This window comes from Mya arenaria, chromosome 4, assembly GCF_026914265.1.
Source record: "Mya arenaria isolate MELC-2E11 chromosome 4, ASM2691426v1".
NCBI classification, from domain to species: domain Eukaryota; kingdom Metazoa; phylum Mollusca; class Bivalvia; order Myida; family Myidae; genus Mya; species Mya arenaria.
Window position 1 is genome coordinate 70,207,932 of NC_069125.1, and position 25,226 is coordinate 70,233,157.

The 25,226-nt window shown below is 36.4% G+C and overlaps 1 protein-coding gene across 3 annotated transcripts; it reads left to right on the forward strand.

The window, feature by feature from the left end:
• The first annotated feature begins 3,674 nt into the window (after window positions 1-3,674).
• On the forward strand, window positions 3,675-22,904 carry LOC128232110 (scavenger receptor cysteine-rich type 1 protein M160-like). 3 transcript variants are annotated; one of them, XM_052945475.1, is made up of 17 exons: window positions 3,675-3,806; window positions 4,421-4,565; window positions 5,448-5,629; window positions 7,146-7,299; window positions 8,498-8,679; window positions 8,889-9,008; window positions 15,861-16,002; window positions 16,484-16,650; window positions 16,865-17,018; window positions 17,182-17,375; window positions 17,487-17,606; window positions 17,716-17,988; window positions 18,266-18,538; window positions 18,704-18,985; window positions 19,299-19,424; window positions 19,750-19,786; window positions 20,656-22,904. In XM_052945475.1, exons 3-17 carry the CDS (start codon window positions 5,482-5,484, stop codon window positions 21,206-21,208), a joined length of 2,925 nt encoding a protein of 974 aa, XP_052801435.1. In that variant the 5' UTR covers window positions 3,675-3,806; window positions 4,421-4,565; window positions 5,448-5,481; the 3' UTR covers window positions 21,209-22,904. The 3 variants fall into 3 exon arrangements, with proteins under 3 accessions (XP_052801435.1, XP_052801433.1, XP_052801434.1); XM_052945473.1 differs by lacking the exon at window positions 3,675-3,806 and adding an exon at window positions 4,171-4,301; XM_052945474.1 differs by lacking the exon at window positions 3,675-3,806 and adding an exon at window positions 4,171-4,301 and having other exon boundaries at window positions 15,867-16,002.
• Window positions 22,905-25,226: the final 2,322 nt, after the last annotated feature.

A 25,226-nucleotide genomic window follows, 5' to 3' on the forward strand; every position in this document is an offset into this window, starting at 1 on the left:
AAAGTACACTGAGAGTCCCAGGGAAGTACACTGAGATATCAAGGGAAGTACACAGAGATATCAAGGGAAGTACTCGGGGAGTCCCAGAAAAGTACACTGAGAGATAAATGGAAGTACACTGACAGTCCCTAGGAAGTGCATTGAGAGTACCAGGGAAGTGCACTGAGAGATCAATGGAAGTACACTGACAGTCCCAGAGAAGTACACTGAGATATCAAGGGAAGTACACGGAGTGTCTCAGGAAAGTACACTAAGAGATCAATGGAAGTACGTGGGGAGTCTCAGTGAAGTACACGGAGAGATCAATGGAAGTACATGGGGAGTCTCAGTGAATTGCACTGAGATATCAAGTAAAGTACACTGACAATCCCAAAGAAGCACACTGAGAGTCCCAGGGAAGTACACTGAGATATCAAGAAAAGTACACGGGGAGTCCCAGAAATGTACACGGAGAGTCCCAGGGAAGAACACTGAGGTATCAAGGGAAGTACATGGGGAGTCCCAGAAAAGTACACGGAGAGTCCCAGGGAAGTACACTGAGATATCAAGGGAAGTACACGGGGAGTCCCAGAAAAGTACTCGGGGAGTCCCAGAAAAGTACACTGAGAGATAAATGGAAGTACACGGAGAGTCCCAGGGAAGTACACTGAGATATCAAGGGAAGTACACGGAGAGTCTCAGGAAAGTACACTGAGAGATCAATGGAAGTACATGGGGAGTTTCAGTGAAGTACACTGTGAGATCAAGTAAAGTACACTGACAATCCCAGAGAAGTACACTGAGATATCAAGGGAAGTACTCGGGGAGTCCCGGAAAAGTACACTGAGAGATAAATGGAAGTACACTGACAGTCCCTAGGAAGTGCACTGAGAGTACCAGGGAAGTGCACTGAGATATCAATGGAAGTACACTGACAGTCCCAGAGAAGTACACTGAGATATCAAGGGAAGTACACGGGGAGTCCCAGAAAAGTACACGGAGAGTCCCAGGGAAGTACACTGACAGTACCAGGGAAGTACACTGACAGTACCAGGGAAGTACACGGAGAGTCCCAGGGAAGTGCACTAAGAGTACCATGGAAGTGCACTAAGAGTACCATGGAAGTGCACTAAGAGTACCATGGAAGTGCACTGAGAGAACCAGGGAAGTACACTGAGATATCAAGGGAAGTACACGGGGAGTCCCAGAAAAGTACACGGAGAGTCCCAGGGAAGTACACTTACAGTACCAGGAAAGTACACTGACAGTACCAGGGAAGTACACTGACAGCACCAGGGAAGTACACGGAGAGTACCATGGAAGTGCACTAAGAGTACCATGGAAGTGCACTGAGAGAACTAGGGAAGTGCACTGAGAGATCAATGGAAATACACTGACTGTCCCAGAGAAGTACACTGAGATATCAATGGAAGTACATAAAGAGTCCCTGGGAAGTACACTGAGACATCAATGGAAGTACATGGGCGAGTCCCAGTGAAGTACACTGAGAGATCAATGGAAGAACACTGACAGTCCAAGGGAAGTTCACTGAAAGATCAAGGGAAGTACACGGAGAATCCCAGGGAAGTACACTAAGAAATCATGGGAAGTACACGGATATGTCAAGGGAAGTACACTGAGAGTCCCAGGGAAGTGCACTGAGAGATCAAGGGAAGTACACGGGGACTCCCAGGGAAGTACACGGAGAGATCAAGGAAAGTACACGAAGAGTCCCAAGGAAGTACACTGAGAGATCAAGGAAAGTACTGATTGATCAATGGAAGTATACGAGGAGTCCAAGGCAAGTACACTGAGATATCAAAGGAAGTACACGGAGATATCAAGGGAAGTACACAGAGAGTGCCAGGGAAGTACACTGAGAGATCAAAGGAAGTACACTGAGAGATTAAGGGAAGGGCACTGGCAGATCAAGGGAAGTACAAAGGGATTCCCATGCAAATACACTGAGAGTCCCAGGCAAGTACACTGAGAGATCAATAGAGGTACACTGAGAGATCAAGGGAAGTACACGGGAAGTCCAAGGGAAGTACACAGAGAGATCAAGGGAAGTACACGGGGAGTCCCAGGGAAGTACACGGAGAGATTAATAGAGGTACACTGAGGGATCAAGGGAAGTACACGGGGAGTCCCAGGCAAGTACACGGAGAGATCAAGGGAAGTACACGGGGAGTCCCAGGGAAGTACACGGAGAGATCAAGGGAAGTACACGGTGAGTCCCAGGGAAGTACACGGAGAGATCAAGGGAAGTACACGGGGAGTCCCAGAGAAGTACACGGAGAGATCAAGGAAAGTATACGAGGAGTCCCAGGCAAGTACACTGAGAGATCAATAGAGGTACACTGAGAGATCAAGGGAAGTACACTAAGAGATCAATGGAAGTAACCTTGGAGATCAAGGGAAGGGCACTGAGAGATCAAGGGATGTACACTTGGCGATCAAGGGAAATACACGGAGAGATCAAGCCAAGTACACTGAGAGATCCAGGGAAGGGCACTGAGAGATCATGGGAAGTACACGGGGAGTGTCAGGGAAGAACACGGAGAGATCAAGGTAAGTACACTGAGAGTTCAAAGGAAGGGCACTGAGACATCAATGAAAGTACACTGAGAGATCAACGGAAGTACACGGAGAGATCAAGGGAAGGGCACTGAGAGATCAAGGGAAGTACAGTGGGCGATCAAGGGAGTTACACGTAGAGATCAAGGTAAGTACACTGATATTTCATAGGAAGGACACTGAGAGATCAAAGGAAGTACACTGAGAGATCCAGGGAAGTACACTGAAAGATCAAGGGAAGAACACGGAGAGTGGCAGGGAAGTACAAGGCAAACACTGAGTTATTAAGGGAAGTACACTGAGATGTCAATGAAAGTACAAGGGGAGTTCCAGGGAAGTACACTGAGAGATCAAGGGAAATACACGGAAAGACCCAGGAAAGTACACTGAGATATCAATGGAAGTACAGGGGAAGTCCCAGGAAAGTACACTGAGCTATCGAGGGAAGTACATGGGAAATCCCATGGAAGAACACGGGGAGTCTCAGGGAAGTACACGGAGAGATCAAGGAAAGAACACTGAGAGATCAAGGAAAGGGCACTTAGAGATCAAGGGAAGTACACGGAGAGATCCAGGGAAGTTCAGTGAGAGACCAAGGGAAATACACGGAGAAACCCAGGGAAGTACATGGAGAGATCCAGGGAAGTACACGTAGATTCAGGGAAGAACACGGAGAAACCCAGGGAAGTACACCGAGAAATCCAGCGAAGTACACGGAGAGATCAAGTGAAGTACACGGAGAGATCAAGGGAAGTTCACGGAGAGATCAAGTGAAGTACACGGAGAGATCAAGTGAAGTACACGGAGAGATCCAGGGAAGTTCACGGAGAGATCCTGCGAAGTGCACGGGGAATCCAGGGAAGTATACTGCGAATTGCATGGATGTACACGAAAAATCCCAGAGAAGGTAGAAACCAATGGAGTTTCACGAAACACCCAAGTGTGGTATTTGAATAGACACTGAGTCAGCAAGATCATATCAAATATCCAGGGATTATTTCTTCCTGCGTTATTATGACGTCAAATGATAATCTAATTCTGGTTTAATTATTTTTATTTCTAGATTTTTGTGTCTTCTCACAAGGAGTTCAACCGTATTTTATTTTATTTAGACTGCACGCGAGGGTAATATTATGTTAATACCAGATGTCATAGAGACGTTAATGTCAACCAAGGCGATAGCACCTCAATACTGATTCTTGTTTGTGATGGATATTATTTTCAAGTAAGCAGCATTCAAGAATATGAAAGTAAGAATGTGTTTTTCTCAATTATACAAAAATAAAATGAAACTTGCAAACATCAAGAAGCAAAGGACGTTTATTTTAAATGGTGTTCCTGTTTCGTATAAAAAAATCCCAGATTTCAAGTGTGAGGGTTTAAGGCCTTAATACTGCGACAAGTATGGGGACATTATTTACTTGTTTTGGTTGTATAATTTGTTAAATATTATTTTGTCTGCATGATAAAAGGACTAATAGCTAAAACGTTTGGTATAAAGACAAAAATCCAATATACAAAAAGTATGGTTCAATGTCAAAATGTTATTCGAAACTTTAAATATATTTTAATGATGTTCATTGTGAAGTAAGCAATGCGACTTCCTGATCGATACTGGAAGATTGTTAGCAATTAAGGACGGTTGTAACTTATATCATCTGTAAATTTAATATTAACATTTCGACCATCGATGGATTTAAGGAAACAAATTTTAGTTTTAGTTCTTATTTGTACATCGGCTTTAGGTAAGATTTTGTATATTATCAGTATATTTACACTTACAATTAATTGTAAAATTATAAATATTTTTGAATTTGCGCAATCTCGAACCAGTATTTTAACCGGTCACCATGTTCGCTTGCAGCCGAGAACTTACGTCTTGACAATATAACAGGCTATGATTATGAGGGACCAGTTCAAGTCAATGTAAACGGTGAATGGGCTTATGTTTCAAAACATAGCATAGAACCAACCACGGCAAAGACCATCTGCAAACTACTTGGTCATGGGTATGTGTGATTAATATGAACTTGTATTCTGTTATTTATATTCAAAATTTGTATTTCCTACCACAAATTACACAACGAGCTGGTTTGGATATAATTTATGATAGAGAAGAGAGAGAGAGAGAGATAGCACATCGTAAATGTTCACAATGATCTTTGGCCGAGGATGGTAAACTGCATTAACATAGTCTAGTTATCCTGCCATTCGATTTCTCCTTAAGTTTTCCCAAAACTATCAAAAACATTTCTGCAGAAAGTAGTGACATTGCTTGATCGTATGCATATGGCGTCACTGACCTTACTACAATACATAATGGAATGCTATCAGTAAAGGCAAATACAAAGGCTGTCTGAATTCTGCGTAATTCACTAACAGGTTATTGTTCCGGTAACGTCTTAATACAAAATATCCAACAGACAATGTCATTGGCTTTGTGGTGGTTATAGCTATTTTAAGAAAGATATTTGATTGTTTTTTAAACCAGAATTTAATCGACTATTTTCATTATTTTATTGAAATTATTTCTGATATTAAAAAGATATCATCAAAAACCCAGAAGACATTGTATAATATGTAGACTAGGGCATTTTGACACAAAAAGCTAATATGTCGACAGATTTTTTCCGAAAGAAATGTGAATGTTTTTTATCCAAAATTTGACTAAATCTTCTTTCATTAAATCTGGTCAACAACTTACTACTCAAAATCATGTCATAAAGTATAATGTTTTACACCCGGAAACGATTTTTCTTCATAACTAAATAAAACATTAACTTTTGTGGTTTTCCCCACCCGCTTTTGCACTGATAGAGATAGAGATAGTTGATAGAGAGTGAATACTTTGAATACTTTAACGTAACAAATGAATTGTTTGTATTTTGCAGATACGTCGGTTTTCCTGTTGACAAATTCATTTATATGACGGGAAATCTTACGAGCGGTCTTCCCATGCTTGTCGGCATATTATCTTGCAATGGAACGGAAAACGACATTTCCACGTGCATAAAGGGATCAAACAACGTTATACCAAGGGGAGCCAGCTATGTAGCCGGTGTGCACTGTTTCGGTAGGTGTTCTTCATATAACTATATTGTGTAAAGTTATAAAAGAGAACATTATTTACCAAGAGAATAACTTAGTAGCCATATCAGTTTTAGTAAATCGTTCCCAAGTAAAACAAAGTTGGATTTGAAGTTCTATATAAAAAATTAAGATCTCTTTGAAAATAGCCACCCCTTTACTTAAAATCCCCATACGTGTTACATGTTTCACGCAAAATCACGCTTACTGCTTATTATTTCAGTAGTTTTGTCCATGGTGACTACGACGTTTTAACTTAATGTTCAAAATCCACACTTTTTTATACATTTTCGATAGGAACAGTTCTAAATATCACAACTGTACTGGTGGAATGCAGTAGCGGTTAAATATCTTAAAACATTATATATAGGGAAAATGCTTCACTTGTGTATTAAATATGAAGTAATAAATGGCATTAAGTAAATTAAAATGATTGAGAATGGGCGAAGTAAGTGCCATTCTTAGTCATTGATATTACTTCAGATTATCTAATTCACTTAGACTTAAACCTCTGAGGCTGACACCTTAATCATTAAGATTTTACTTCAAGTGATTTAACTGACTTAGAATAAAATTGAACATTGCAACCGTAAAAAAGACACTGGGAGTGTGTATCGGATCAGTGGCAGTAGGCGGACCTTTAAACTCTTTAAAGCTGCATTCTCACAGATTTACCATTTTGACAACTTTTTTATTTTTTGTCTTGGTAAGACCAAATATTTGCGTAAATATCTGCAAACCAATGATATAAGATTGCTGACAAAAACTCAGGTCGTAGATGTTCATATTTCCGTTCAAAAATTAATGTTTTATGGCTTACACCGTAACTAACGGTTTAAGAAAAATGCATAAATCATCAATTTTTGAGCTTGAATATAAAAATCTGTGATCTAACTTTTTGTAAGCAGTCATTTATAACTGGTTTCCATGGATTTTCGCAAAAATTTGCTCGTTCCAAGACAAAAAATAAAAAAGTTGTCAAAACGTTCAATCTGTGAGAGTGCAGCTTTAAAGTTGAAATTCTTAATGATTAAGCCTATATATAAATGCTTGCCTATCTGCAATTTTACGGCTAAAAAATTTAGGATGTATTTTAAGCGAGATTAGAAAAAGTTTCCGGCTTATGAGAAAAGAAAAAAATATTAAACGAAGCCACTTTGTATTCAAAGTCACCACATCAGACGCATGAGAATAAAACAATTCGGTGAAAATGTAAACATATAATTCGAACAAGATCCAAAAATTTCCGTGTCTAAATAATCAGCTTCGAAACCTATCAACATGGAAACTACTCTAACCTTGTCTGATATTGTATAAGCATTATTCAGTGGCATGTGCTAAAACAAAGCACAATAAAATAGCATACAAACGGGAATATAGATTGTTATATTCCTGAGAAGTTCGCTTTAACAACTGTCAGTAACCATCAAAGTAAAGGTTATGAATCCACATAATATTTAAATTCAATGGCAAAATAAAGATAGTGTGCACTCTCATTGAAGAGCATGCATTCAGTGAGGTACGACTTATGGGTGGAGCAACGCCACGTAACGGCCTGGTTCAGGTGAGGATGGACGACAGATGGGGATACATGTGTGGTTACAACTGGGTACCTTCTACGATTGAGGATGTCATATGCAGGACTATTGGATACACGTAAACATCATGATTTTACACATTCATAATTTTATATTCTTTATAAAGACCATACGTTGCATTTTTGGGTATTATAGGATGCTGTTGTCGTGAGGCACGTCTGATCACATGTTGGTCTTAAATTACAAACATAATAACGTGATTAAAGATATCGTTGCTAACTTTTAAGCGTGAACTATTAGTTGATGTGCTCACATATTTAAATAGTTCATCCTAAACTATTTCTCAAATCGTGTTAGAAATATTATACATCACAAGTCATCCATAAAACATGGAAAGCAGTAAAGAGTTTACAGTTAACAACGATGACGGTGACAAAGTCGTTAACTGTAATAAAGTTCTGAACAATCGGCCTAATGTGATTTTTCCCCCCAAATCTAATAAAATAGTCTTTCCTCAAGTTGGTCAACATCTTAACCCAAAACCATCCGACTATGGTGGCATATAACTGCCGTAAGATAACCTGATAACGTTCCTGAATTGTTTCGTGTTAACCACTTAATTATCGCGATGATTATCTAGTTAATATTCACGTTACTTTTTGGTAAGATTAAATCATAAGACTAACAACAGGCTCGAAAGTGCCCAGATCTGCCACCTGTTACCCTTTTTAGCTATACAATGGTTATCGTGATAAGATTCCTGTTACCAGTTATCTTTAAACATATAGTATATTTTAAACTGGTTTTATACTTATGGTTCACTTAGTAAATGGATGCACGAATCTTATCTAGTTAACCAGTAACTTACTAAGTGGAATGCGCAAACTATAACTACATAACCTGTTAGTGCCTGAATCTTGAATGCATTTATAGGTCTCTGGTTACACGAATCTTATCTAGTTGATCATTAAGTATGTTACTTACTAAGTGGAATTGGCGAATCATAACTAGAAGCAAAAAATGCATAAATACGGGTAACTGCAACACATCTTAACTAGTTAACAGGTTATTATGTTACTTATTAGGTGGAATTCGCATACCATAACTTGTCACGTTATCTTACGGAAAACATTTGAATGTCGAATACCTTTTACAAATAACAAAAGAAGACACACAAACACACACACATGCACTCACACTCATAAACCTACAGAGTGATGTCTCTTTTGTCCGTTTATGGTTTTAGAACCTAATTGTCACTAATTATAAATAATTAAAGATTAACATTGACGAGACTATATTTTAACCGTTTAAAGTCATTCAAATGGAACCAGTCTGCCGCTCAGCATAGACCATAGCAAGAATCATATCAACTGGTTGGAGGCAGCAGGAATGGTGTGTGACATATCTGAAAGTAAACTTAACCAGTGTGCTTACGTTCACCGTCTTGAATACCAGTTTGCTTGCAAAGAATACTACCAGACTGTCACATGCCATAGTAAGTATTTATTGTTTCCTGTGCATTTGCTGCTCCAACGTTATAAAAAAAATATGCATTTGTACTTTTTTATATTTTGAACCAATATGTCTAATTCATAATTATGGAGTTATAAATGTATATCTATAAAATGGTTAATAAAAATGTACATTTCAAACAAATTTCATCATACAAACCTGTACACAACCTTTATCTGTTTCCACATTCAGCACGATTGGGGGAAGTTTGTACAACTGATGAACACTGTAGCGGAGTTGCAAACGCTGTGTGTGTGAACAATCTGTGTTCATGCAAAACAGGCTACCTCACGCTTGGTGAACAATGCCCTGGTAATTACAATAAATTTATCTTTCAAAACTGGCAATACAAAACAGCTATTCTATTACAACTTCATAAACTTCATTATTCTTGTCCACCGACCGTACTGACTCCTCAAAGTTGTCAAACTTTGCCAACATGTTCAGTCTGCTAGATTGGTTACCAGAGTAGTGAACAGTCTCTTGGGCTTCTTGTTCTGTGTGTGCGCTAGGCATAACGTCTCAGCGGGAATTAAAACATAATGATAGGAATTTCAAATAAATTTGGCGAGAATTTTCCAATGCCGGGATTATTTTAAAAAACTTGGGGACAATCATGGATAACGCCTATTTCTGTGGTTGGCAAAAGGGAGAACACGTGCATATGACAGTCACTAGACAGAAATTAGACGTCTCGAATCTCCCACTAAGCAACGTGTTTATTAAAATAGGTACATATTATTACAACGTTATTATTAGAACTCCAGTGACCTTCTCTAGATATCCTTTATTCCCTAAAGTATACGTTGATGACATGTATACACGATCTAAAGATTGATCGCGGACATTTAGGGACAGGTCCTCGGCCTTAAAGGGAGACAATGATGCACCAGTCAATTGACCCCCCCCCCCCCCCCATCTCCCCTCGATCCAGGAAATAGCGGGGACTTTGACTTACGGTCCAACCAAAACCGGGTAAAATCCCCGCACTGGGAACGAACTGTTGGTAAAATCCCCGCAAATATCCACCACACCCCAGGGACCCTGGGTAAGGCCCATTCCCCGCTGTATTTTGCGCGAAGACAAAACCACCGCATTCACGCGGCACTGCGGGGCCGCCGGGAAGGTAAAAACACGGCCCATTCCGTAGGAGTTCCATGCTTGAGACGAGCTGAAGCCTTTTGAGATTATGACATGATGTGTAATTGTATCGGATATTTCGTCGTATATTTCATTTTGCTACGTTAAATAGAAATAAACTGCCATATCACACGCCGAATCAAGAAATAGTACCACCTTCACCGTTATATTGCCGTTTTGTAAACACACAATTATGTGCAATAGTTAAGTTCTCATTTGCTAGAAACACACTGATGCCGATGGTAACATTGCAGTTTTCTAGAAACACTATGATGCCGATGGTTAAATTGCAGTTAGCTAGAAACACAATGATGCCGATGGTTAAATTGCAGTTAGCTAGAAACACTATGATGCCGATGGTTAAATTGTAGTTAGCTAGAAACACTTTGATGCCGATGGTTAAATTGCAGTTAGCTAGAAACAAAATAATGCTGAAAGTTCCATTGCAGTTTGCTGGAGACACAATGATGTGCAATAGTTACATTGTCGTTTGCTAGAAACACAATAATGCCGATGGTTACATTGCAGCTTGCTAGAAACACAATGATGCCGATGGTTACATTGCAGTTAGCTAGAAACACAATAATACCCATGGTTACATTGTCGTTTGCTAGAAACACAATAATGCCGATGGTTACATTGCAGCTTGCTAGAAACACAATGATGCCGATGGTTACATTTCAGTTAGCTAGAAACACAATAATACCCATGGTTACATTGCAGTTTGCTAGAAACACTATGATGACCGTTTGTTACATTGCAGCTTGCTAGAAACATAATGATGCCGATGGTTACATTGCAGTTTGCTAGTAACACAATGTTGCCGATGGTTACATTGTCGTTTCTAGACTCATAATTGTGTGCAGTGGTTACCGTGTCATACACGCACTGTGTGCAACTGTCATATTGCCATTTTCAAGGGACACAATATGTCCTTCAGTCATATTGCTGTTGGTTAGAGACAGACTATGTGCAAAAGCTACATTGGCGTTTGATAAAGACACAAAATGTGGACTAGTTTCATTGCCGTTTGCTAAAGATACAATGTGTGGAATAGCTTCATTACCAATTGTTAGAGATACAATGAGGGAAATAGCTTCATTACCGTTTGCTAGAGACACAATGTTTGAACGAGTCACATTGCAGTTTGCTAGATACACAATGAGGGAAATAGCTTCATTACCGTTTGCTAGAGACACAATGTTTGAACGAGTCACATTGCAATTTGCTAGAGATACAATGAGGGAAATAGCTTCATTACCGTTTGTTAGAGACACAATGTTTGAACGAATCATATTGCAGTTTGCCAGAGATACAATGTGTGAAATAGCTTCATTACCGTTTGCTAGAGACACAATGTGTGAACGAGTCACATTGCAGTTTGCCAGAGATACAATGTGTGAAATAGCTTCATTACCGTTTGCTAGAGACACAATGTGTGAACGAGTCACATTGCAGTTTGCTAGAGATACAATGTGTGAAATAGCTTCATTACCGTTTGTTAGAGACACAATGTTTGAACGAGTCACATTGCAGTTTGCCAGAGATACAATGTGTGAACTAGCTTCATTGCCGTTTGCTAGAGACACAATGTGTGAACGAGTCACATTGCAGTTTGCCAGAGATACAATGTGTGAACTAGCTTCATTACCGTTTGCTAGAGACACAATGTTTGAACGAGTCACATTGCAGTTTGCCAGAGATACAATGTGTGAACTAGCTTCATTACCGTTTGCTAGAGACACAATGTGTGAACGAGTCACATTGCAGTTTGCCAGAGATACAATGTGTGAACTAGCTTCATTGCCGTTTGCTAGAGACACAATGTGTGAACTAGCTTCATTGCCGTTTGCTAGAGACACAATGTATGAAACAGTACAATGCCGTTTGCTAAACACACACTATATGCGATAGGTGTGTTGCCATGTCCAAGAGACACAATGATGAGTAATTGCTACATTGGCGAGACAAAAATTGTGCAGTAGCTACATTGCCGTTTGCTTGACACAAAATGGTATGCAGTGGTTATATTGCCGTTTGACATACATACACTGTGCCATTGTTATATTGACATTGGCTAGCGACACAATGTGTTGTATAGATATATTGCTATTCGCTTGGGGCGCAATATGTCCAATAGTCATATTGCTGTTTATTATACTTCACTTTTGTCTACAATGGTTAAATCCCATTAACCGAAGAAGAGATATTTTGACTATCAGAAACATTTTCAACCTTTTAGACACGTAACCAAACGAAATTCACTGTCAGGTCATGTGACCGCAATGACATTTTGAATGTCATATAAGGGCAAATAACTGCTTCAATATTTTAGCTAAATCATGACGCGATTGCCTCCCTTATACACATACAGCAGTGACGTAACCATTCAATGTTTACACAAAAACATCAGACAACAGTTTTTGAAGGAATTTAAGCATAATTAAAGGTGGAATTTTGTTCAAGATATAATTATTTCATTATGTTATATTTTGTTAACCTTGTTAAACTTGTTTGATTAAATACATATTTAAACTTTTTCTGTACTTAATTTTGTTCGGTATAATAAAATAAATATCATATGACAGCATGTGTGACATTGATATTGTCAACCCTCGAAACAGAATGTCACCCGAGGCGTTAGCCGAAGGTGACATTCTGCTCTCGGGTTGACAATATCAATGTCACACATGCTACCATATGGTATTTATATATTGATAGAGACACAATATGTGCAAGAGTTATATTGCCGTTTGTTGGAGATACAATGATGTTGAATATTTACTTTGCTGATTGCAAAAGACAAACTATGTTCAATAGTTACATTGTTTTTTGCAAAAGACCCACGATTTGCAATATTGTCGTTTGCTAGAGACACACTATATGTAAAAGACAAAAGATGAATTGCCATTCCCTAGAGGCACAACATTTTCCATAGTTATATTTTCGTTTGCTAGAGACACTTTTATGTTCAGCAGTCATATGGCCGTATACTATTGATACAAAAATATGATTAATAGTTATATTGCCGCCTGCTGAACAATAATTTCAATCTTTATATTGCCATTTGCTAGAGACACAATTATGGTCAATAGTTATATTGCCATTTGCTAGTGACACAATTATGATCAATAGTTATATTGCCATTTGCTAGAGACACAATTATGGTCAATAGTTATATTGCCATTTGCTAGTGACACAATTATGGTCAATAGTTATATTGCCATTTGCTAGTGACACAATTATGGTCAATAGTTATATTGCCATTTGCTAGAGACACAATTATGGTCAATAGTTATATTGCCATTTGCTAGTGACACAATTATGATCAATAGTTATATTGCCATTTGCTAGAGACACAATTATGGTCAATAGTTATATTGCCATTTGCTAGAGACACAATTATGGTCAATAGTTATATTGCCATTTGCTAGTGACACAATTATGATCAATAGTTATATTGCCATTTGCTAGAGACACAATTATGATCAATAGTTATATTGCCATCTGCTAGTGACACAATTATTGTCAATAGTTATATTGCCATTTGCTAGTGACACAATTATGATCAATAGTTATATTGCCATTTGCTAGTGACACAATTATGATCAATAGTTATATTGCCATTTGCTAGTGACACAATTATGGTCAATAGTTATATTGCCATTTGCTAGAGACACAATTATGATCAATAGTTATATTGCCATTTGCTAGAGACACAATTATGGTCAATAGTTATATTGCCATTTGCTAGAGACACAATTATGGTCAATAGTTATATTGCCATTTGCTAGTGACACAATTATTATCAATAGTTATATTGCCATTTGCTAGAGACACAATTATGATCAATAGTTATATTGCCATTTGCTAGTGACACAATTATGGTCAATAGTTATATTGCCATTTGCTAGTGACACAATTATGGTCAATAGTTATATTGCCATTTGCTAGAGACACAATTATGATCAATAGTTATATTGCCATTTGCTAGTGACACAATTATGGTCAATAGTTATATTGCCATTTGCTAAAGACACAATTATGGTCAATAGTTATATTGCCATTTGCTAGTGACACAATTATGGTCAATAGTTATATTGCCATCTGCTAGTGACACAATTATTGTCAATAGTTATATTGCCATTTGCTAGTGACACAATTATGGTCAATAGTTATATTGCCATTTGCTAGTGACACAATTATGGTCAATAGTTATATTGCCATTTGCTAGTGACACAATTATTGTCAATAGTTATATTGCCATCTGCTAGTGACACAATTATGGTCAATAGTTATATTGCCATTTGCTAGTGACACAATTATGGTCAATAGTTATATTGCCATTTGCTAGTGACACAATTATTGACAATAGTTATATTGCCATTTGCTAGTGACACAATTATGGTCAATAGTTATATTGCCATTTGCTAGTGACACAATTATGGTCAATAGTTATATTGCCATTTGCTAGTGACACAATTATGGTCAATAGTTATATTGCCATTTGCTAGTGACACAATTATTGTCAATAGTTATATTGCCATCTGCTAGTGACACAATTATGGTCAATAGTTATATTGCCATTTGCTAGTGACACAATTATGATCAATAGTTATATTGCCATTTGCTAGAGACACAATTATGATCAATAGTTATATTGCCATTTGCTAGTGACACAATTATGGTCAATAGTTATATTGCCATTTGCTAAAGACACAATTATGGTCAATAGTTATATTGCCATTTGCTAGTGACACAATTATGGTCAATAGTTATATTGCCATCTGCTAGTGACACAATTATTGTCAATAGTTATATTGCCATCTGCTAGTGACACAATTATGGTCAATAGTTATATTGCCATTTGCTAGTGACACAATTATTGTCAATAGTTATATTGCCATTTGCTAGTGACACAGTTATGATCAATAGTTACATTGCCATTTGCTAGTGACACAATTATGGTCAACAGTTAAATTGCCGTTAGCTAGGGACAAATTATTTAAAATATTGCCATTGACGTACTATATGAAATAGTAAAGTTGTGATTTGCTACAGCAGATTTTTGCAATAGATTTATAACCGTTTGCTAGAGATACAAAATGCCCATATTTATATTGCCGTGCGTTAAAGATAATATATGCTAAACGGTCACATTACTGTTTGCAAGAGGCACACTTTGTACAATACTTACAACGCCGTTTGCAAGTGATGCTGTGCAATGATTATATTGTTTTTATTGTAAGGCAGATTTTATGTGGAATCTTATATTGGCGTTGGCTAGAGACACAATGATGTGCAATTGCCATATTGCCGTTTAGTAGAGACACAATATGAGCATAGAAATAATGCAGTCGTTTGCTTGACACACAATATGCTCAATATTTGTTTTTCATTTGCTAGAAACATAATATGTTAAAAAAGGCTTTTGCCGTTTACTAGAGACAAAATATGTGCAAAAGTTATATTGCTGTATGGTAGAGACACACTCTGTGAAACATTTACATTGCCATTTGCTAGAGACACGATATTTTCAATAGTTATATTGCTGTTGGCTAGACACTTACGATATGAAATAGATTTATTGCCATTCGCTAGAGACATTCTATGTACAATACTTACATTTGAGACGCAGTATCGTTGTTCTTCCACAGACTCGATAATAGTAGTCTTAAAAAGAGTAACATGTAAACTGTTTTAAGTTTTAAAGTTGTCACCGGGGCCTTTTTTCATTAAAACTTGGACTTTAAAATTCACTTCAACTTTTAAGTATATTATATTGACCGAAAGGTCACCACCGTCGAAATGTTTTGTTTTTATTTTACAAATATTCTGCTAACATGGTTATTTTATGCGTACATGTCTAATTAGCTACATCATATTATTGCAGAATTGTTTTGGGTATATTTGTTATCACAACTAAATTATGTTAATACTTAATTTCCCTTACCATTACATAACACATGGTCTGTGAATGTCGAATCACATTTGAAATATATCATTTTGCAAAACTCATTCAAGTTACAGGTGATTTTTTGCGTTTGCGAAACGTGACTGAATACAAATACGAAGGCGTTGTTTTGTTAAATGCAAACGGAACATGGGGTCATGTTAATATGCACGAGTCGGCTGTCGGTGTCGTCTGCAGAAACCTCGGATATGGGTAGGTGATTTGTGTTATTTCATTGTTTACATATATGTTTTGTTGTATCTATCATTAAAAGTTTTTGTCATAAAATATTTAAGGTGGACAAGGCTTTTGACACAATAACTGAAACCAATTAATATTCTGCTCTTGCTGTTTTACCAAGAAATATTCATCGAAAAGGCCAGTTTCTGTTGATACCATTTTTGTTTTATGCCAGTTTCGTTTAAATAAAACAGCTAAACGAAAGTAAGTGCTTCTTTTTTGGTATGCTTTACGATTAAGTGTTTACCGTTCATTTTCAGCTCATCAGATAAGATAGATTTCTTAAATGTTTAGCGTCTTAATTGCGTTTAAAAGCCGACTCTTCACGAGTAAATTTCTATAACTGCGCATGCGCACATTGCCACAACTTATGTTTGCAAATAATGCAAAGGCACAAAATGCTTGTATAAAAATATAGTTTAGTATTAGCCAATCATTAATCTTTCGATTCTAGTGATAATGGGATTTTTGTCGATAATTTCTACTACAACGATCACATGCATCCACAAGTTGCAAGCGCTATAAGATGTTTTGGTAATGAAACAGAGATAACACAATGTGACATTAACTGGATACAACCATTTCATGGAGGATACGATTTAACGGGTGTCCATTGTTTTGGTATGTACAAACTTTTCAAGGCACAATGGCTGTTGTGGATTATAAAATACTAAAACGAGGCGATACATACTGGGTATCACCTATTTACTCATGAAAGCGGTTATTTGAATTTTGATGTTAAGTCATACTTGTAGAGATGCTTGCAACCACCTTATAATTACATGCTTATAAGGACAATTTACCTGGTTTTAATATCCTGGCGGGTCCGTTTCAGAACAAGTTTTTACAGAAATGCGATTAGTTGGTGGAGAGTCAAATAGCTCTGGTGCTCTTCAGGTGAAGATGGACAACAGATGGGGCGATGTTTGCATACTAGTCTTCTTTAGTTTTACATACTTGGACGTGATTTGCAGATCCTTTGGCTTCATGTATGATGCTTGCGACGTGCTCGATTATATGTTTTTCCATCTATAAGTACTGATCAATTTTTCATGCAAAGTTTAAACTCTACACTATATATCCTAATTACATAATTGGAAAATAACGTTGCTTGTGTTTGCCATGATAATGTAACAATTTATTAATGTGTAGAGCTGCTGACTTGGAAGCAAGCCGGGTTACACCCCTTCCAAACGACTTTGAAAGGCTTACGGTTTGGCTGGATTTAAACGGAGACGAATGCTTTGGAAATGAAACTCATTTCAATCAATGCTCCTGGTCTGGAGCCATATATGACCACATTGGATGCCGAAGGGGACAAGTTAAGGTTACATGCAAGACTTCGGGTAGGTTGAAATCTTACAAGATTGCGGGTTTGTGAAACATTGAGTCACATATCGCCTTGCTTTTATTTTATCTCCAATTATTATTATTATCATATTTTAATTCTATTACAGTCGAACTATTCGAGCGTTGCACTAACAATGAGCACTGCACAAGCATTACACATGCATACTGTCGAGGCACCAGTTGCCGTTGCAGCACTGGATACCAAGGGGAAAATGGTACTTGTACAGGTACAAACTCTTTCTTATGTAATGAACATACTGTGTTTTATTTTTTATTTTACGTTTAAAATAAGATCACATATATAAAATTAAATAATAATACATATTGTTTTTTTAGGTTGTCCGTTCGGTACACACGGTCTTGATTGTGCAAACAACTGCACATGTGATGAAACAAACACAGTCGTGTGCGATGCCGTCACTGGTCAATGCATATGCAAGAATGGTTGGATCGGAGTCAATTGTAATATCGACATAGACGAGTGCGATTCTGTTGCATGTCCCAATAATTCAGTTTGCAACAATCAGCCAGGAGGATTTAAGTGTTCTTGTACAGACGGATTTCTTGCAATTTTTAGAGAAAATAATGAGCGTCCATTGGAATGTAAAGGTTAAACATATGCAAATCTTATTGCGGTCATTTAGAACTGTCGTTTTTGTTTCAGTGAGTAATGAAGTGACAGCCTTACGTCAATCTACCTTAGAACCACAAGCAAACGATCACATATTTTATAAACGAGATATTACTAGTATTCCGTATTAAAATAAACAGATATACACACACTTTATCAAATAGAAAACAATAGTTTATATTTGCCTTTCTTTATCGTACTCGTTCATATTCGCACCTTTAATTTATCGCAGTTTGTACGTTTATTTAATTGCAGCGTGTACCGGCAACACTTTTGGACCGAATTGCTCTTCGACATGTGATTGCAACGAGTATCATGTGATAGACCAGGCCCAGATGTGTAATCATATAACTGGTATATGCCAGTGTGTAACTGGCTGGCAGGGGTTGCAGTGCACAGATGATATCAACGAATGTAGTGCTACACGATGCAGTGGAGCGAAAGAAAAATGTGTTAATTTGCCGGGAACATATAAGTGCGAGTGCCAAGATGGTGACATTTACTACCACGATGGGAGTTGCCTCAAAGGTAATCTTAATGATCTAAATCGTATTCAAAACTAATATTCTAACGCCATTATAGAATAAATGTTTCATTTCGGTTGTTCATAGTTCGAAGTATCATTCATAGTTTGAAGTGTTCGATCATCCGTCATAATCCCGTTGCATTTTACTGTAACTTCCGCTGATTCAGAATGTCAACAAGACAAACATGGCGAAATATGCAATTTGACCTGCAACTGTTCTGGCGAACATACACGAAATGAAGGTAAGAGGACGTGCGATATAAAGACTGGTTCATGCTTTTGTGAGCCAGGTTGGGCAGGCTATAAATGTACTGAAGATTTCAATGAGTGCTTTAATGAAAGCATCTGTACGAGTGCGAACACTGATTGCCGAAACACAGACGGAGATTACGCTTGTGACTGCATTGAAGGCTACGTGAGAGATGGTGAAACTTGCATCAGCATTGCAGGTAAGGAATACATGTAGTTTGGGATAAATCTTGTTACGATGATGTTGACATAATGTCAAATGGGAGTATATAAGCGATTCAATTGATAATAATGGATGTTACCAGGATCATTTAGACAAATGTGCAATTCCTTGTTTCCATAGTACTTGGTAAAACATAAACATTATAAGCAATGTCGGAGTATTATTAAACTAACATTATTGACAAATAATTAATCAATATTTGTATAACTGATTCTGGCGTAAATTATCGTCAAACTACTTCCAGCAAGGTTGAGATGTAATAACTGTAATGGTATCATAACTCTTTCAAGCAACGGGAACTTATGGTGAGTCCAATATTGTATGGATCGCTATAGGAAGTGCAGGCGGAATTGTGGGAATTGCTGTTTTCGTCTTCGTTGTTTGGCTTTGTGTTAAAAGGAAAACAAATGGAAAAGGTACTGTTACCGCCATTTTGTTCATTGATCATACTTTGCTCAATCTCTACTTCCAATGTGATAAGTAGAAATAACAAAACCATTGAATTTAAACAATTATAAGCTGATACGAAATGACGTACAATGAAAAACCCTTGATTCCAAACGCTCTGGTAAATTTAATGTCCATATTGTTGATAAGCAAAAGACGAAACAAAAACGAACCCTTCTTGTTAGACAACAGAGAAAATAGAATGCATCACTTGATGATGTATGTTCGTTAAAAATATGTCATAATTCATAATCAAAATTGTGTATACCATACTTATGATTACCTAATTTATAGAGTCGAATGGCCGTCACGAGATACCTAGCACTATACGGTAAGACTCAAACTTCATTCGAAAATAAATTCATTTACTCTTTATATAATTAATCACAATCAATGGTGTTTAGACCTTCAACTTATGTATGATTAAACAATGATTAGTGCAGGGACAAGCCCAATAGCCTACGACATGACCAAACACAAGGGTCATGGACAAACACACCATAAGTCACAGTAAATCTGTCGGTTATGTTCTTTTCCCACCACGCCTTACCATTTTGTGTATATTGTTCATATTGATGAACACTACAACATGGCTTATATATTGATGACCGCTACAACATGGCCAATATTCACTAGTGTTCTGAGGCTCAAGACTCAAAAGTTCATATTTTAATTTTGTTAATAAAATGTTTCATGTAACCTGTTCTACTATCGGCACACATCCTTTGTAAAATAGAGAATTTATATTAAAGATATTTTAAAGCTTTTGAGAAATCATTCAACATGGACCCAGTCCCCTGTTTCAAGAAAAAACTTAAGCAATTTCAACTCCTTTAAACTCTTTGTGTAAAATTGTACACGTTTTTTCTCTGTTCGATTTGCATTTTGCCCGAAAATGTTGTTATAGTGTTTGGAAAAATTATTTGCTCAAAAGGTTCTTTTTGCAAAAACAAATCTAAAGTTAATGACTCGAATAATAATGCATGAATACTCAGAACTTGAAAAAAACAAACAGAATTTATTTTCTTTCTTATAATATAGCTACGGGTTTTAAATAGTGTATTTAGTTGGGTAAAGACCCAATTATTTTCGTTGCACTGCACAGAACAACTGTTATTTGTGTTATTTGTGTTATTTGTTTTTCCGAGTGTCAGCTCAAACAATACATAATGCCAATATTTGCTTATTCGTGTTTTGCAGAAACTCTGTCCAGCTTCGATCTTCCGTTCCAAAGAGTGAAGATTATTTTACCATCAATGACAATGGCCGTGATAGAGGATATACGGATCTCCAAAGTAAAAGAGATGAAAACAGAAATAACCGACTTAATTCAGCCAAACCTCTCAATGAAAGTGGTCACTATGACTACATATCCGATAAAAAGCCTGACCATCCTCAATCTCTTACTATGCGCAAAGATGAAAAAGGATATATCGAGTTCCAGTACAGACCCGGTGCGGAGTATTTGCCACTCGAGAAAGAAGCAAAAGTGAATAACGACTATTTGAAGGTGCATGGCAGTAACAAAGGGAGCAATGTAGACCACCCGTACCTTACGCCTAAGTATGGCCAGCATGACGAGGGATATTTAAGGCCAATTTCAAATAATCGACACCAGAATACGCGTAAACGGGATGATGAACAAGATGGTTATTTGCGACCGGTTTCAAATAGGAGGCGCAATACCACAAACCTACAGGAAAAACCTGTTGAGGATGGCTATCTTAAAGCAAACCGTCGCCAGGAACGTTAAAGAAATAATAGAAACAATATTACAGGTGTCAACGATTCAATGGAATTAAACACACAAATCCAAAAGCTCCCCTTATTAGCAAGTTGTTCTTTTGACTCAAATGATCGTTTCTTGATATTTCGACGTACGAAGGTACATCCTGCAGTATAAGGTAAAAAAAAATATAGTATATCATGTACCTGATCGTCGGCAGCATTTGTTTGCTCTGCCGAAGTGTGCATACTTATTGTACAGCATATAAACAATAAAATACTATTAAACTTAACTAAGATGTGACATGTGTTGATGGCTGTGACGCTTCTGACAATAAGAAAAACTACTAAAAATTAGTATCTACCACCAATAACGTGTAACAGTGTAAATGAATTGTGTATACTGTAATAAACAATGCGTGGATTTCTAAATAACGTTTACATAAATTGACTCGTATTTCAAGTATTTCAAGTATTTTTTCACCGGGACTGCTATCAAAGTATTCTTTAAAAGGAAATGGAAGGAGAAAAAATATATAAAAAAATACATCAAATGTATTGTGTAATGTTGATCGTTATTAAGTCTATACAGAAAAATAAGAAATCTAGATTTATCTATGGATTGCCAACTTAAATTGTGTGATTCAACTATTCTTCCAATTCTTACTTAGAATGGGGTACTTGGGGTTACTCAGACGTTAACCTGTTAGAAAAGTGCATACAGACTTTATGAAAAATATATTACATGTTAAACGTAGTACTCCTCATATTATGCTATATGGAAACATTGGGAGATATCGCATTTCAATTGTTATCAAGAAACGAATTATTCGCTTTTGGTATAATATGATATCAAATACTGATAAAATGTCTTTGTTGTTTTATAAATTCATGTACTCAGACTATGTTCATAATTCTAAAATGTATAACTGGTTAACATTTGTTACGTCTATTCTAGATGAATGTGGTTTAAGCTATGTATGGATAAACCAAATGTTTGATGGTTCTAGAGATATGTTGTTAAAGAAAATAGAATCAAGTCTTCAAAATCAGTACTCACAAATATGGCATAGCAATGTCTTTGATTCCAGTAAATGCCTTAATTACCGTATGTACAAACACGAACATAAATATGAACAGTATTTTGATAAATTGTCACCCTACCTTGTACAACAATTATTTAATTTTAGAATGTGTAACAATCATCTTCCTATTGAAAAACTTAGATGAGCTAATGTCCAACGTTACGATAGAATGTGCAATGTTTGTAATTCTGGAGAGGTCGGAGACGAATTTCATTACTTATTCAAATGTAGTTTTTTTAATCAATTACGAAAAAAACAAATTCCAGAGCGATTCCAAAGAAACACAAATTGTCTTAGTTTCGAATCTCTTATGAATGAAAACAATGAACAAACACTTCGTCAATTAGGCAAATATTTGGCTATTATATTAAATCATTTTAAAAAACCACCCGGCATTCCAAACACACAAAACGTTCGATAATCATAGAAGCATGTATTTTCCTTTTGATAAATGTGTAACAACTTTTCCACATTATTTCTTCCTTCTGATAGTAACAACCCACAGCCTGGTTATTGTAGTTATTAGTATACTATTGTATAACCTTTTATCACATGTATGTATGTGCTAAGTGTACCAATAAACTTGTAAACTTACAAGCTTGTTAAACTAATATTTTAAAATGCTAAAGATGGGCACAAGGTGTAATTTGGGAGTTTGTTTATGTTTTTGACAATGTATCATAATTTGCTATACTAAAAACTTTATCACAGAATAAGTGTGTAATTCTTGTACTCAGATAATAATAAAAATAATGAGAATCAGAGTTTTATTAGTGGTGAGTGATTTAAATAAATGAATTCAAATGTGTACGGAGCAATAATATATTATATTCTTTCATAAAAGACTTATTTCCGTCAAGAGTCTGCATTACAGCCTCATTTCTATTAAATAATTAGAAAAAAAATAAAGTGAGTATATAAGTATGATATAGTCTTATATAAGGTCTGATCAATTCCCGAGGTCCACATGATCCTGTAGTTAAAATAAATGTTTGGGAAATACCAACAAAAATCCAAACTGGATCACTGACTCGCTAAATGCTAATCAGGATGGTAAATGTGCGGAGCATAGCGCTTTGTTAACAGTACACGAGCAGTTGCCGGAATAGACTGGAGAAATAACTAGAGAAATACTGAACATTATCAAATAGAATTTCGCAAAAAGAAATTAAACTCCTATTTCTGAAATTAATGTGATGCAAGTATTTTCGTATAAAAATATCAATGTTGTTTAGTGAAAAATCACATGCAAATGAAGTGTGGCAAATCAGTACGAGTGATAAAACTAAGATACCAGAAGTATACCCTACTCTAGGTGACATAACATCATCATTAATCATTTTCATATTGCATTGTTCAGGACATGTCACAGACAAAAACATTGTTTTCTGTAGGTATTCGTAGAAAAAATGTAAAGAAATTCGTATGGGATTGGCAGTTGCATTATATAGTTAGTGCCTGAATCAAGCTGTCATTTGACGTCAAAGGATTGCTACATCAATCTTTACATTAAAAAAGTCATAATCATTCGCTCTGATCAAACTCAGTTACGCCAATACAGAGCGTCTAGACGTTCGCATTGAACGGTTAGGACCCGGAACAGGTGCAGTCATCTAGATGATCGAGACTTCATCAGGATAACAGATGACGAAAATTCATTGACGTCGATTCCGAAGAGTTCCCCTTTTTGCACGAATGGGGGTGCCTTATTTAATAAGATATATGCCCCACCACCCCCATCCGGTAGCAAAATGCATAATAGTGTACCGGATGTATTCGGCGATATCGTAACTGATGATACTGCTCTCTCGTAAAGCGTGAACTCATGTTGCCATATTCATAAAATTAATTTATTAACTAAACTCGATTTCTGAAGTCATATTAAATCCTGGTGTTGCTAAAATAAACGGCACAAGATTTTTAAGGAAGTAGATAACGACACGGCAAAGCAATCTCCTTCATACATTTTATACCATTTAAGGCTTGTCTGTGTTTGAAGAATATATTCGTGTATAATAAGACTCTATAACATTGAGTTTAATAAGTGTCGAATTATGTCCTTTTTTCGATAACAATAATATGCAAATCTTTAGCCTGATTCATATTTAATTAAAAAACTATTCAAAATATTCAAATAAATCTGTAAACCCATTCCACAAGAAACAATGGAAAGAAGGTCTGATTCATATTTAATTAAAAAACTATTCAAAATATTCAAATAAATCTGTAAACCCATTCCACAAGAAACAATGGAAAGAAGGTCTGATTCATATTTAATTAAAAAACTATTCAAAATATTCAAATAAATCTGTAAAACCATTCCACAAGAAACAATGGAAAGAAGGTCTGATTCATATTTAATTAAAAAACTATTCAAAATATTCAAATAAATCTGAAACCCATTCCACAAGAAACAATGGAAAGAAGGTCTATAACTCTTATTGATGAGTTAAAAAATACAAAAGCTTTTTGGCCATAGCTGAAGATCAATTCAAGATATCCAAGTAAAAGTGATTCCTCATGTTACCAGAGACACGTGGATATCAACGTCAATAACTCTGAATATAACATTAAATGAGCCCCAACAACAAAAGTTGAACCCCCGATGGCGTTCCCTCCGCAGTGCTATTACAATTTTGAGCTATTTTTATTTCAATTTTCAACTGTTATCATGCATAATTATATACACACGTTAAGCTTTCTCTGCCGATGCCCTTTACATTGTATCAAAACTAGTATGTGGAACTTTGGCCATGGCATTTGAATTGTGTGCATTAGATATTTCTATGATATGAGCTAGTTTCTTACTTTCTACCGGACAAAACATATATTAAACTTTGACCTAGATTTGATAAAGACAATCATTTCTGATGCTATCATGAAAATCAAACCTTCTTCGAAGTTTATGATCTGATTTTGTTTATTTTTACTCCCGACGTCACCCATATTCGAACTTCACTT

Bases quoted from the DNA above. Each gene is read 5' to 3' on its own strand.
- LOC128232110 (XM_052945473.1), top strand. From the start codon at position 4,247: ATGGATTTAAGGAAACAAATTTTAGTTTTAGTTCTTATTTGTACATCG. The intron at 9,009-15,860 runs GTAATTACAATA...AACTCATTCAAG, and splicing joins GCTTGGTGAACAATGCCCTG to TTACAGGTGATTTTTTGCGT. The intron at 18,539-18,703 runs GTAATCTTAATG...CCGCTGATTCAG, and splicing joins CGATGGGAGTTGCCTCAAAG to AATGTCAACAAGACAAACAT.